This window comes from Pelobates fuscus, chromosome 1 (assembly GCF_036172605.1).
Source record: "Pelobates fuscus isolate aPelFus1 chromosome 1, aPelFus1.pri, whole genome shotgun sequence".
NCBI lineage: Eukaryota > Metazoa > Chordata > Amphibia > Anura > Pelobatidae > Pelobates > Pelobates fuscus.
Genome location: NC_086317.1, coordinates 337,096,146 through 337,109,252, shown reverse-complemented (window position 1 = coordinate 337,109,252; position 13,107 = coordinate 337,096,146). Strand labels below are relative to the sequence as shown.

General features: G+C 36.2%; 1 protein-coding gene across 1 annotated transcript in view; it reads left to right on the top strand.

Moving 5' to 3' along the window:
- TM9SF2 (transmembrane 9 superfamily member 2) overlaps positions 1-13,107 on the top strand; it is a 56,598-nt gene that overhangs the window by 29,729 nt on the left and 13,762 nt on the right. The window contains exons 5-10 of the mRNA XM_063425410.1: positions 3,371-3,500; positions 5,462-5,586; positions 6,636-6,747; positions 9,994-10,073; positions 12,637-12,745; positions 13,065-13,107. The exon at positions 13,065-13,107 is cut by the window's right edge and continues 90 nt beyond it. Of these exons, the coding sequence (XP_063281480.1) occupies positions 3,371-3,500; positions 5,462-5,586; positions 6,636-6,747; positions 9,994-10,073; positions 12,637-12,745; positions 13,065-13,107 (599 nt within the window). The remainder of the gene's footprint in view (positions 1-3,370; positions 3,501-5,461; positions 5,587-6,635; positions 6,748-9,993; positions 10,074-12,636; positions 12,746-13,064) is intronic.

The window sequence follows — 13,107 nt, the reverse complement described above, 5'->3', positions numbered from 1 at the left end:
AATCAAAGAGGAGATTATATTCTTAATTCTTTTAGCAATAATTGAGGCATACATTTTATAGTCATTATTTAATAGGGCTCTTGGCCGATAATTCGTTATTTCTTCTGGATTTTTATTGTTTTTTAAAATAGGGAGAATGTTAGCTGACAACATTTCTTTTGGTAGTTTGCCTATATTCATTGCTAAATTATAGCAATCTACCAGTCTCTGAGCCACCCTGTCCTTATATATTTTAAAAAAGGAGTCTGAGAACCCATCTGGGCCCGGCGCTTTATTTTTTTTCATAGCATCAATAGATTCAATAACATCTTGGAGAGAGAAATCTGTATTCAATTGATCTAATTGGGAAACATTTAGCCTAGGGAGGTGGATATTCAAGAAATAATTATTTATATATTTTTGAGATGATGTAACCGGTAAATTATATAATTTATAATAATAATCTCTAAATACCGCTCCAATTTTGTTAGGATCCAGTATTGTTTTAGTTCCATGTTTTATTTTTGTAATTAATTAGTTTTTTTTTGTTGATTTTTAACTTTATTAGTGAGGAGTTTATCTGCCTTATTCCCCCTGTAATAATAATTCATTTTCATATACTGTAAATTTCTATTTATTTTAGATATCAAAATTTCATTTATTTTATTTTCTATAGACCTAAGTTGATTCGATAGAGCTCTTGTGGGTGCAGCAATATTTTTTTTTTTTTTTTTTATTATATATATATATATATATAGACTTGACAGTGATTCCTGCCTTTTTTTCTTGGCCTGGGCTTCTAAGCTAATTAGGTGCCCCCTTATAACACTTTTAAATGCACACCATTTTATAGTAGAAGAAACTTCATTATTATCATTATCCAGCCAGTACATATCTATCGCCTTTGCAATCTGTTCCCTATTGCATTTAGAAATTAATATCTTGTCATTTCATTTTCAATCTGGTCTCTGCTTTATACAATTATTCTTCAGTTGTATTTTCACCATGTTGTGATCAGACCAAGTAACCGTAATTATATTAGTAGATTTCACACTTTCTAACAGACTGCGGTCCCCAAAAAATAAAATCTATTCTTGAATACGAACAGTGAGTCTTACTAAAACTTGTGAAATCTTTCTTTGTAGGATGGAATATCCTCCAACAGTCGAAGAGGGCTTCAATTTGGATTATATTGCGGGATTTTTTAGCTTGGTTAATAACATTCCTCGAAGGAGCTTTACTCTTTTCAGACCTATCTAAATTGGGGTCCGTTACCAAATTAAAATCGCCCATAACTATAGTTCAGCCTTGCTTAATTTTATCTAATTGCGCAAAAAATGTATTATGAAACTGGATCTGAGAAGTATTCGGGGAATAGATATTGGCTATTGTATATAGTTTAACTTCTATTGTGCATATAAGAATAATCCATCTGCCCATCGTGTCAGTTTTCGTATGTTTTATAGAGACATTTATTGTCAGCACAGGCAGTCCCCTTGCAGGCAGATGCTTGGACACCTATTTTAGAGCGATTACATGGCCGCGGGGTCCTAATTCACCGAGGGGAGACTGCCTGCCTGGGCTGCAGGCAGTCTCCCCACACTGGGGAGCAATGCGATTGCCGCAGGGGGAACGACCGCGATTGGGTAAGTAGATAATACAGTTATGACTGTTCAGGACCGTCACCGGTCCTCAAAGGGAATTTTCTGATGACGGTCCAGAACACTCACTGGTCGTTAAGGGGTTAAAGAAACACTCCAAGAACCATAACCACCACAGCTTCCTGTAGGGGTAATGCTGCCAATAGTGCCCTGATGCACCTCCATTATAAGTAGTCCACCACTTTGACTTCTTGGTTGGGGATCCATGGGAATGTTCATTTAAAGTCATGATTTTCTACAAGTCATTTATCCTTTTACATTTCAGTTGTCTCTCGTCACTACTGGCATTTTGATCCTTCCCTGATTGTCTTTAAGCAGTTGTTATAGATTCCACTAAACCCATCCTCTTGATTTGGCCTCATTTATATCTAATGACCTTGGCACGAACTGTCCGAAACAAACATTTTGCACAGACAGAGCTGGATATCCCATCAGGCAGTGTAGGCACCAGCCCTCTAGTGGGCGCCTGTTTTCAACACTTTAGTGTACCTTTTTGCTACTTAAGTGGGATGGCGGGGAGATAAGTACCAGAAACTTTTTAGCCATTGTCTTCTGTAGCCTTCTGTGTTCAGAAGAACTGATGATACAGTTTTAGAGGGTTTAAACCTCTGTGCTGTCCCAGCTTTTTTATTTTATGTGTATGAGGCTGGACAGGAAGTGGAAGGGATAATTTGTCATCTGCCCACGAACGGCGTTTAAAGGGAAACAAGTGCAAGGAAAACAAAGCTGTTTTCATGGCACTATAGAACGACGAATGATTCAAATGGTTTCCACAAATTCAACTGAAAATGCAACTTATGACTTCTGCAGTCTCGATTATTTAACCCCCTAAATAGAATCTCTCACAACAGCACACATATGTTGTCTCAAGCTCACATGATGCAACTAATCAGGGGCTTTGTTAGTTGCACGAGGTGTGCTTGAGCTGGAACACTTGAAATACCCAAACTGGCTGGGGTTTGTTGACTGTCACGTTTGACTGCATATTTGAAATATGGAAGACAAAATAATGATCCAAAAAGTTAAGAGAATAGATCATTTCCCTTCACAAACAAGGAAAAAGGATACAACAAGATATGGATATTAAACACTAAAGGGTCAGTTACGCAAGCATAATCCTGACACTATAGTGTTAAAACCACCGTCTAGCCCCCCTTGCCCTCCTAAATATAGCAAGATCTTACCTTGATTTGCAGTCTTTTACTGCTGGCCCTGCACCTGATCTGCCTACTTGGCTGACCGTATCAGAAGTGTTCTGAGCCAATCATAATTCTTTCACATTGGATTGGCTGAGCTTGTCAAGGAGGCAGATCAGGGGCAGATCTTGGTCATCACAAGCCAAACACAGCCCTGGCCAACTAGCATCTCCTCATATAGATTAATTGAATCAAATCATCTTTATAAGGAAAGTTTTGTGTCTCTGTGCAAAGATTGGAGACACTGAATGGCACTGCTGCACACTGTGCAGCAATGACCAAGGCAGCACCTCTAGTAGACATCTGAGGAGTGACCAGTGGAGGTATTCCTAGACTGTAATGTAAACACTGCATTTTCTCTGAAAACACTGTTTACTGCAAAAAGCTTGAAGGCAATGATAATTCTCATTAGAACAAATGCAATAAGCTGTAGTTGTTCTGGTGACTATAATGTACCTTTAATACGTATTTGAAGTTTAATGTTTTTACAGTATCAACTTCCTTCTAATAACAGGTATTCTTTATTTTCTTTAGGATTGTTGATAACATGCCGGTTACTTGGTGTTATGATGTGGAAGATGGCCAGAAGTTTTGCAATCCTGGTTTTCCTATTGGTTGCTACATTACAGAAAGTGGTCAACCTAAAGATGCTTGTGTGATAAATGTAAGTCTGTGTGAAATGTGTTAATTATCTGTGCTGCATAATTACCGAGTGACTTGTTTTACTTTCTCACTGTCACATTTGCATCATTTATTTATTTTAAAGGCAGACAACTTTGCTCTTTCTGGATTAGTGATCCAGAACCCTGAACAGTTAGCAGTTCCTCTTATACTCATATATCCTATCTTTTCTTTTCTTAAATATCTCACAAAGAGCTGAGAGATCCCCAGTAGAAACATATATGTGAAAATATAGAGCTCTACTGCACTATATTAGAACAGCATTCTGAAGCAACAGATAATGGGAGACAACGGCAGATTCTGATCCTGCTCACATGGTCAATTAATATGAAAGCTTTAAAAAAAATTTATTTTTTTTTAAAAAAAAGCTTAAATCAGCACTTAAACAAAAATAGAAACACCACATTTATTTCTTTAAAATAAAAATGAGGACTCCTCCATATCTCTATTATAAAAAGAGGAGGTCATAGGGCTCCTTATGAGCCGCTCTCCGTAAAATTCAAACGCTTTTTTAACGGTCATTACCTGCACCTTTGAGACAAGACAACCATACTTTGCCTTTAGTTTAAAAGAGTGAGCTGGAGGCTCCATTTGAGCTCCCTCCTTCTCTGCTTAAACCATTTAGATAGTTTTTGCAGGTGACTGCCTCTTTTTTGGCAGCAAGTTTGGCCCTTTCAAACATGCAGTCGTAAAAATTAAATAAAAATTTAAAGAACAAAGAAATATGGTTAGTGCATGAATCATCCTAACCTCTTGGCATTACTCATTGTGTGCAGTGCATGTTGATATCACATGATTGACATCATGTAATTGTTAGAAGTCAACTTGCCTTGCACAAATCATGTTTGTAACAGTTTCATCTTTAGGTTTGTGTAGACACAGTCTATGCTTTGTAAAGGAGACATTGCCAGTAACTGTATGTTAGAAGATATACTTGTTTCTCTCTGCTTTCACTCTTTATTGTGCTACCTCTTGCAAGTGTTGATACACCTGGAAAGAGTTTTCCAGTGAGTGCATATTTATTTGCTTCAAGAACAATACAAAAACAATTAAAGTATAGGTATTTTCTATACATATAGCTGCAATTCTTCCATCTCTGCAGCTGGAAACTCCTGCCAGAGAGGAAACCACTGAGGGTTTGTTTTTTTTAAAAGAAAAAACCTGTAGTCTTAAACCTGTACCCCTGCATCAAATGAAAGCATGACAGACCTGACTAAAATATGTCAAAGTACACAAAGCTACTGGAGAGATCTTCTGACAGAGTATGACACTCTGAGCAAAAAGAGCATTAAACACCATTTAAAATATAATCACAATCTATTTCAGATTGATATCGCCATAGTCAAGAAATAAATTAATTCTCTCTTAGATAGGGTTAAGGCCACAGGAGAAGATACAGCTAATATAAGACAGGTCTTTAACCCCTTAAGGACACATGACATGTGTGACATGTCATGATTCCCTTTTATTCCAGAAGTTTGGTCCTTAAGGAGTTAAAACCCACGTAGGAAACCCTTTCACAATTGCAGACCTTCCAGACTGAATTAATTCTAACATGCTGATAATAAAGTTGTTGGGGAAAAAAATACATAGGGGCATGCTCCCTGGTTCAAAATTGGATAAAGCAGATGTGGATGGTTACATGGAGAAACTATGCTGGAGAGCCAACTTAGGGTTCAATAATTTGTGGTTTAACCCCTAAAAGTATGGTAGCGCCAGGGTGCTTCTGACACCATCACAACTTAATCTCCATCAAATTGTTATGGTGTCTGTCGTGCTCTTTAAAAACACAAAAAAACATAGTTATTTTCTTTTACAAAATTCTGTTGTGTATCAACTCAATATAAATATAAAATTCATAAGTGTTAAAATGAAGCTAATCTATAGACAGTGTATTTTACCTATATATTCCTGTACAGATTGTTACTGGTTTTCTGTCCACAGGCTGAATTTAATGAGAGGGATACATTTTATGTCTTCAATCATGTGGACATAACAATCTATTACCATGTAGTAGAGAATGAGGGCCAAGGGTCACGATTGGTGGCCGCAAAGCTGCAACCTAGAAGGTAACGTATATACTTCTTGATGTTTTATATTTACCAGTCCCAGTAGTGTATTTCTTAATTTTAAAATGCCGTTACATTTCACTCAAATGCAAAAATGTAACCACTTAATTAAGCATGTCATGATGGTCCTTGCTGTTATCTCCTACTGGGCTTTAACACTGTTTGACTGCCTGCCCATGTATTGCCTTCAGAACTAGATACTTGTTGACAATGGGAAGTTCCATGTTTAATCTTGGGTTTGCCCTTCTCAACTGGAGGCAATTCTAGTGGTCCCATGCTAACTGATTAGCTATGTGTGCACATTGCTCAGAAAATGCTGTATGCAGCTCTGTAAATATCATGGCTGAATCTCATCAGTGATGGAAGTATTGGACGCATACAGTCTCTGGCTTTGGAATACTTTGCACTGTATGCCAGATGTCAAATTACAAAATTTAGTAATTGAACCTATTTGTGTCCAAAGCCCCCTAATTGCAGTGTGAATGACAGCCACTAATAGGAATGGAAACTGCTACATGTAAACAGTGCGGTTTCTCATAACCAGCACTGTTTTCTTTGCAAGGCTGCAGGGACAGTATCTCTGCTTCAAAATCACTTCATTACGATGAAATTACTTTGGTTCTTAGTGTCCCCTAACTCTTCAGTTATAATTGTCCAATTCTTAGACTTGGCTTATTTGCAAAAAAAAAAAAAAAATATTTTTCCTATTTAGGGAATTCAATTGTTTTCATTGACATTAGAATTACCCAGAAACCCTAGCAGATTTTCATATATTGTATTTTAACGTCACTTCCTTAGAATTAGGAAAGCCAAATTCTAATCCGGTTCATACCACCTTACCAGTAAGTATACTTGGGCAAGATCTCTAACATTCTAACATTTTATATCCGCCCACCTCAGATCCTCATTGATTGTTTGCTCATTTGAGCAGGGATTTCTTCATTTTCAAAATATCACTTTTCTATAATTTTACAGTGCTGTGGAATGTTAACGCTGTATAAAAGCCAATTATATAAATTCTGTTTAATATTTTCTGTTATTTGCCTTAGCTTCAGGCATACGGACATTAACAAGCCAGACTGCTCTGGGGCACCTATGGAAATAAAAAATAAAGCTGCTGGTGAAATAACCATTCCATTTACATACTCTGTCTCTTTCCGGGTGAGTATTTAACCCTTTCGAGCCCAAAATAGAGTACAAAGTTTTAGCTTTCATGCACTTTGCAGAATGAAAATTAGTTCCTAAAGCTTTAGCTACTCTAATTTATAGTATAGGGCTGATTACCAGCCTGAAGCCACTAATCCCTGCAAGTGAAAATGTTATACTCTCGTTCCAAACGGTAAAGAAAGTTTTAATGAGTAATACCATTCCTACAGTAAGGGATGGGAGGAATGTTTGGGCTCTACCATTTTACTGTTGGTGTCACCTTAGCATTTAACTGCATTTACTGTATGCAGAAATAATGCTCAAATGCATACATTCTTTTTATATTATATGGCCATTTTCAGTAAGCTGTACATTTAATTTTTTTGTTGGAATAACAATTTAAGTTTGTCTGAACAGTAAATATGTTTACAAAATTACCGTTTTATTATGTTACGTGCTAGCTATGCATCATTTGTTTCAAATGTTTATATTTTTTTCGAACAAAGTGCTTCTTAGTAACGGGGTTAACCCCTTAACGCCGTTACGGCGTTCTATGCCGTCCTGGCTTTAAAGCCGTTGCGGCGGCATAGAACACCGTAACAGCTTAAGCCTCCACGAGGTGAGATCTACTCACCTCTGCCGCGATCCTCTTCTGGAGGGCTGCCTGACAGCCCAGGCAGCCCTCCCCCGGCAAATGAGGCCCCCGGGGGCCATGTGATCGCTCTCAAAGAGCGATCACATGGCCCCCTATAGTTGGCTGTGGATCTGCCAGCAGGGGGACTGTCTAAAATATCAGTCCCCCTGCTGGTAGGTAGTGTAAAAAAAAAAAAAAAAAAACAACAATTAGACATGTTTAAATTTAAATTAAAAGTATTATATATATATATATATATATATATATATATATATATATATATTATATGTGTAACGTCATACAAAGTGTATTTTAATATTAGTATATATATTAATATTAAAATACACTTAAAATGACATTACATATATATTTATATAAGATATATACGTATAATTACAATAAGTAAATAAAATATTGAAACAAAATTTAATATAAATTATATATTCATATGTAATTTCACTCTAACTGTATTTTGTTATTAATATATATATATATTATGTGTGTGTAACAAAATACACTTATGATATTCTATATATATATATCTATATATAAAATACAAATAACCGCATATATATATATATATATATATATATATATATATATATAATGTGTGTGTGTATATATATATGTATGTGTATATGTATATATATATATATATATGTGTGTGTGTGTGTGTGTGTATATATATGTATATAGATATAGATAGATATAGATATCTATATAGATAGAGAGATACATATAATTACATTAGTATACACGTAGAATTTAAATACCTATAAATGCATATATATTAAAATTCTATGTGTATATTTAAATAATCGTTTAACATAATTATGTGATTTTATTAACTAAAATTTGATTGACATGCCTGACAACACAGGGAGAAAGTGCAGAGAATATTTTGCAAGCACTATATTTGACCCTGTAACTCTCCAAGACACTATAAAGTGATATAGAAAAAAAGTACTTCCTAGGTAAACAACCTAATAGGGAGTACAGAAGAGAAAGGGTTAAAGGGGTGGCAAAAGGGCATAACCCTGCATAAAGCACAGAAGAGAATGAAGGTACGACCACTCCGTATCCAAACGGGCTGATCCCCTTCAGGCCACCCCAAGACAACGTCTTGAACAAGAAAATAATAATAAACTTTATTTGAAAAAAAAAAAACAAGTTAAAAACAAAGCACCTAGGAACTCATAAATAAATCATGCCTGATATCTGCAAAGATATAGATGTAAAAAGATGTATCAATCCCTAAACAGTATTGCAATATCACTCATAACAGAGTTGTGGCTAGAGATACATGTAACAATATATACTAAACTATATCATGCAGCAGGGCATGCAGGGTTACACAAAAATATGGAAATTGAAAGGATAGAGGAGGGCATATAATGAGAGAGAAAAATAAAGTTGGACTAACCTCAAAGGGAGTCTGCACTTAAATACAAGCTGGATCTCTCCAAATAAAATAACTCCTTGAAAAGCCCAATCACCCTAACACATGATTACCAGAGCCAAACCAGCTCAAGTAACGTGTAACACGCTGTCAATAGAGTTCACTAGAAAAATAAAGTAAGAGTCAACATTTACAGCATCGAAGTAGCCCAACGCGCGTTTCGGCGGTCTAAACGCCTTTCTCAAGGGCAAAATAAAGTGAAGTAAACCAAACTAGGGTCTCCCCCTTGGTCCATTTAAATGTCTCCTACATACCTCCCAACTGCCATTATTGCCATTATTATATTATTGTTGTAATGTGTTTTACTGTTTTAAAACACTAATATTTGTGTTTAGTGAAGTCTCCCGAGAAAAACAGTACCCCCCATGTACAGGTTTTATGGTGTTTTGGAAAGTGAGAGAGTCACATATAAGGCTTGCATTTCATTTTTTTTACATTGAAATTTGCCAGACTATTTTTTTTTTTATTATTCATAATAAATTGTTTCATATATAAATATTTGATATGAAATGAAAGCCCTGTTTCTCCTGAACAAAATCATATATAATAAGTGTGGGTGCATTTAATATGAAAGAGGTGAATTACGGTTGAACAGACATATAGCGCAAATTCCAGTTTTTGTTTTGTTTTGATCAGAATGTGTACTATTGACTCCGTCCTGAAGGGGTTAAAAGTATTTTAAATCCTCTGTAACAGTAAGTTAGAAAAACAAGTTTATATTCTTTAATGTGCATGAGAGAATATACATACTATTTGATTACATTTGTACACATATGTTTGAGGGAGCTGGGAAATGGATATAGGTGTCTGTATGACTGCCCTTGGCATCTAGTGGAAGAACAGACTGAAGCAGCCACTGGCATTACCTCATGCAGAGACAGTTCCCATGCACTCTTGACCACTTTATTTGACTCCAAGTATATGATGATTTCATGTCACATCCTACCATGTGCTGTATGTGAAGATGCCATGTGTAAGAGAACCATGAAGCCATCTCTGCAACCAAATACAAAGAGACAGCCCCCCCACTACCTTATATCCTATGGGGACTGTTGGGGATATCCTGTTTTCTGTGTTGTCACAACCACCTGAAGTAATGGATTTGCCTAGCCCTGTTTTAATCTTAACTTTTCTTGCCAATACATCTAGATTTGTTTAATTTTTTCAGGAAGAAAAAAACATTAGATGGGCATCAAGATGGGATTATATCTTAGAATCAATGCCTCATACACACATTCAATGGTTTAGGTAAGTTTGCAGACACAGTCTGTCAGCTTGTTGCATTTTTATGAAATCATTTTATCTTTTGAAGGACCACTTGGGCAACAAACAAATGTTTTCTGAATGGTTTATTGAAGTCCCACTGGCACTAGTGTGGCTTCCTCTTCACTACCTGCTCGCAAAATCAGAATGTCATTTAGCTGCTGTGGTAGCGTCTGCTATTGATCCCAGCCTGTTACTAGTTGCCCATAGAGATTAATGCCCATTTGTGGGAAGGCAGAGGAGAGGAAGCTGCAGCAGCAAAAGGGGACCTCCATTTATGTGTTAAACCAATTAAAACTGGTTTAAAAAAAAAAAAGTAAGAAGGTGACTCTGGACACTATTACCACTTCATGGTGAAAATGTAAATAAAAGCAATAGCTACATACTGAATCGCTACATACTTAAATAGGATTTCAAATTCTATAAATTTTAGAGGTAACATTTTGATGTAATATCAAACTGAGTTAACCATGTATGCAAACTTACTTGTGGCAAACTTTAAAAACCGGACATAGAACAGTGTGGGTTTTGTTTGTTTCTTACAAGCTAGATGCTGCTACTTATTTTTGACAATACGACAGTTTTTTCCTTTCCAATTTAAATCCTTTTAAAACTGATAAAACGTAGAAAACAAAAACAGGCATAGAGCTTAGCAAAAGAGCTGCATAGGTGAACGTGGGCAGGTATGATCATAGAATGTGACGGCAGATAAGAACCATTCGGCTCATCTAGTCTACCCGATTTTCGAAATACTTTTTATTAGTCCATGGCCTTGTCTTATAGCTAGGATAGCCTTATGCCTATCCCACGCATGCTTAAACTCCTTTACTGTGTTAACCTCTACCACTTAAGCTGGAAGGCTATTCCATGCATCCACTATCCTCTCAGTAAAGTAATACTTACTGAAATTATTTTTAAACCTTTGCCCCTCTAATTTAAGACTGTCCTCTTGTTGTGGTAGTTTTTCTTCTTTTAAATGTAGTCTCCTCCTTTACTGTGTTGATTCCCTTTATGTATTTAAATGTTTGTATCATATGCCCCTGTCTCGTCTTTCCTCCAAGCTATACATGTTAAGTTCCTTTAACCTTTCCTGGTAAGTTTTATCCTGCAATCCATGAACCATTTTAGTAGCCCTTCTCTGAACTCTCTCTAAAGTATCAATATCCTTCTGGAGATACGGTCTCCAGTACTGCGTACAGTGCTCCAAGTGAGGTCTCACCAGTGTTCTGTACAATGGCATGAGTACTTCCCTCTTTTTACTGCTAATATCTCTCTATACAACCAAGCATTCTGCTAGCATTTCCTGCTGCTCTATTACATTGTCTGCCTACCTTTAAGTCGTGAGAAATAATTACCCCTAAATCCTTTTCCTCAGATGTTGGTTAGGACTCTATCAAATATTCTGTACTCTGCTCTTGGGTCTTTATGTCCAAGATGCATTATCTTGCCTTTATCCATATTAAATGTCAGCTGCCACAGCTCTGACCATTTTTCTAGTTCACCTAAATCATTTTGCCATTTGGCTTATCCCTCCTGAAGCATCAACCCTGTTACATATCGTGGTATCATCAGCATAAAGACCTTCTGCAATATCACTAATACAAATATTAAAGAGAATGGGTCCAAGTACAGATCCCTGAGATACCCCACTGGTGACAAGCCCATGCTTCGAATATACTCCATTGACTACAACCCTCTGTTGCCTGTCACTCAGCCACCGCCTTACCCATTCTACAATATTGGAATCCAAACTTAAAGATTGCAGTTTATTGATAAGCCTTCTATGTGCAACAGTTTCAAAAGCCTTACTGAAATCTAAGTAAGCGATGTCTACTGCACCACCCTGATCTATTATTTTAGTTACCCAATCCAAAAAAGAAACAAGATTAGTTTGGCATGATCTCCCTGATGTAAACCCATGTTGTCTCTGATCTTGAAATCCATGTGGCTTTAGATATTCAACAATCCTATCCTTTAATATGGTTTCCATTACTTTCCCTATTACTGAAGTAAGGCTTACTGGCCTATAGTTGCCAGACTCCTCCCTACTGCCTTTCTTGTAAATGGCACATTTGCTAACCTTCAATCTTCTGGGACTACTCCTGTTAACAATGATTGGTTAAATAAATCTGTTAATGGTTTTGCTAGTACACCAAAAAGCGTTTAGATTCTACCTGGGGAAGACAAATTACACCTTTATTGTTGTCCATGGCTAGCTCTAGATATGATGGTAGGAAATGTATGGTGTATTGTGTTATGTTCTAACCTTTTTGTCTACTACAGAATTTATAAATGTCAGCTCCCACTATGTGCACTACAACCTGTTTAAACATAACATGTTTTATAAAATGTAGTTGGCAAACGATTTTCTGAGGATGGGAGGATATTTTTATGTATTTGGCGTTTTGTTATATTTGCCAAACCTATATGAAAACCAAATACTGTATAATTTTACTTTATAATATTGTGAACCTACAGAAAAAAAGTGTAGTATAGTATAATAATGTGATGATTACCTGTGTTTTGTTTTCTTTTTCATTGCCAACAGTATTATGAATTCCTTGGTGATTGTCCTGTTCTTGTCTGGCATGGTTGCCATGATTATGCTGAGGACATTGCATAAAGATATTGCAAGATACAATCAAGTAGATTCTACAGTAAGTCAATAATAAAATCCTATTAACTAACCTCAAAACCCCAATTTAAATGAAACAGACCAGCTCCTGGCTTCTGAAAGCCAGTGAGTTAAGTCTTTTTGGTTTAGATTATTGCCAAATATTCAGCTTTAAATCATTATGATAATTTAATGTATTTTTAAGATGGAGTTTCATGATTTATTTTTCCAGTGTACTCCACAGCAGCACCTACAAATCTCTAGATTAGCATATATGCTTTGTCCATATTTGACAACTGCTTATGATTGGTGGCCCGCAATGGAATATTAAAAATGCTTACATTTGTACTTTTTCCTTCTAGGAAGATGCTCAGGAAGAATTTGGCTGGAAACTGGTTCATGGTG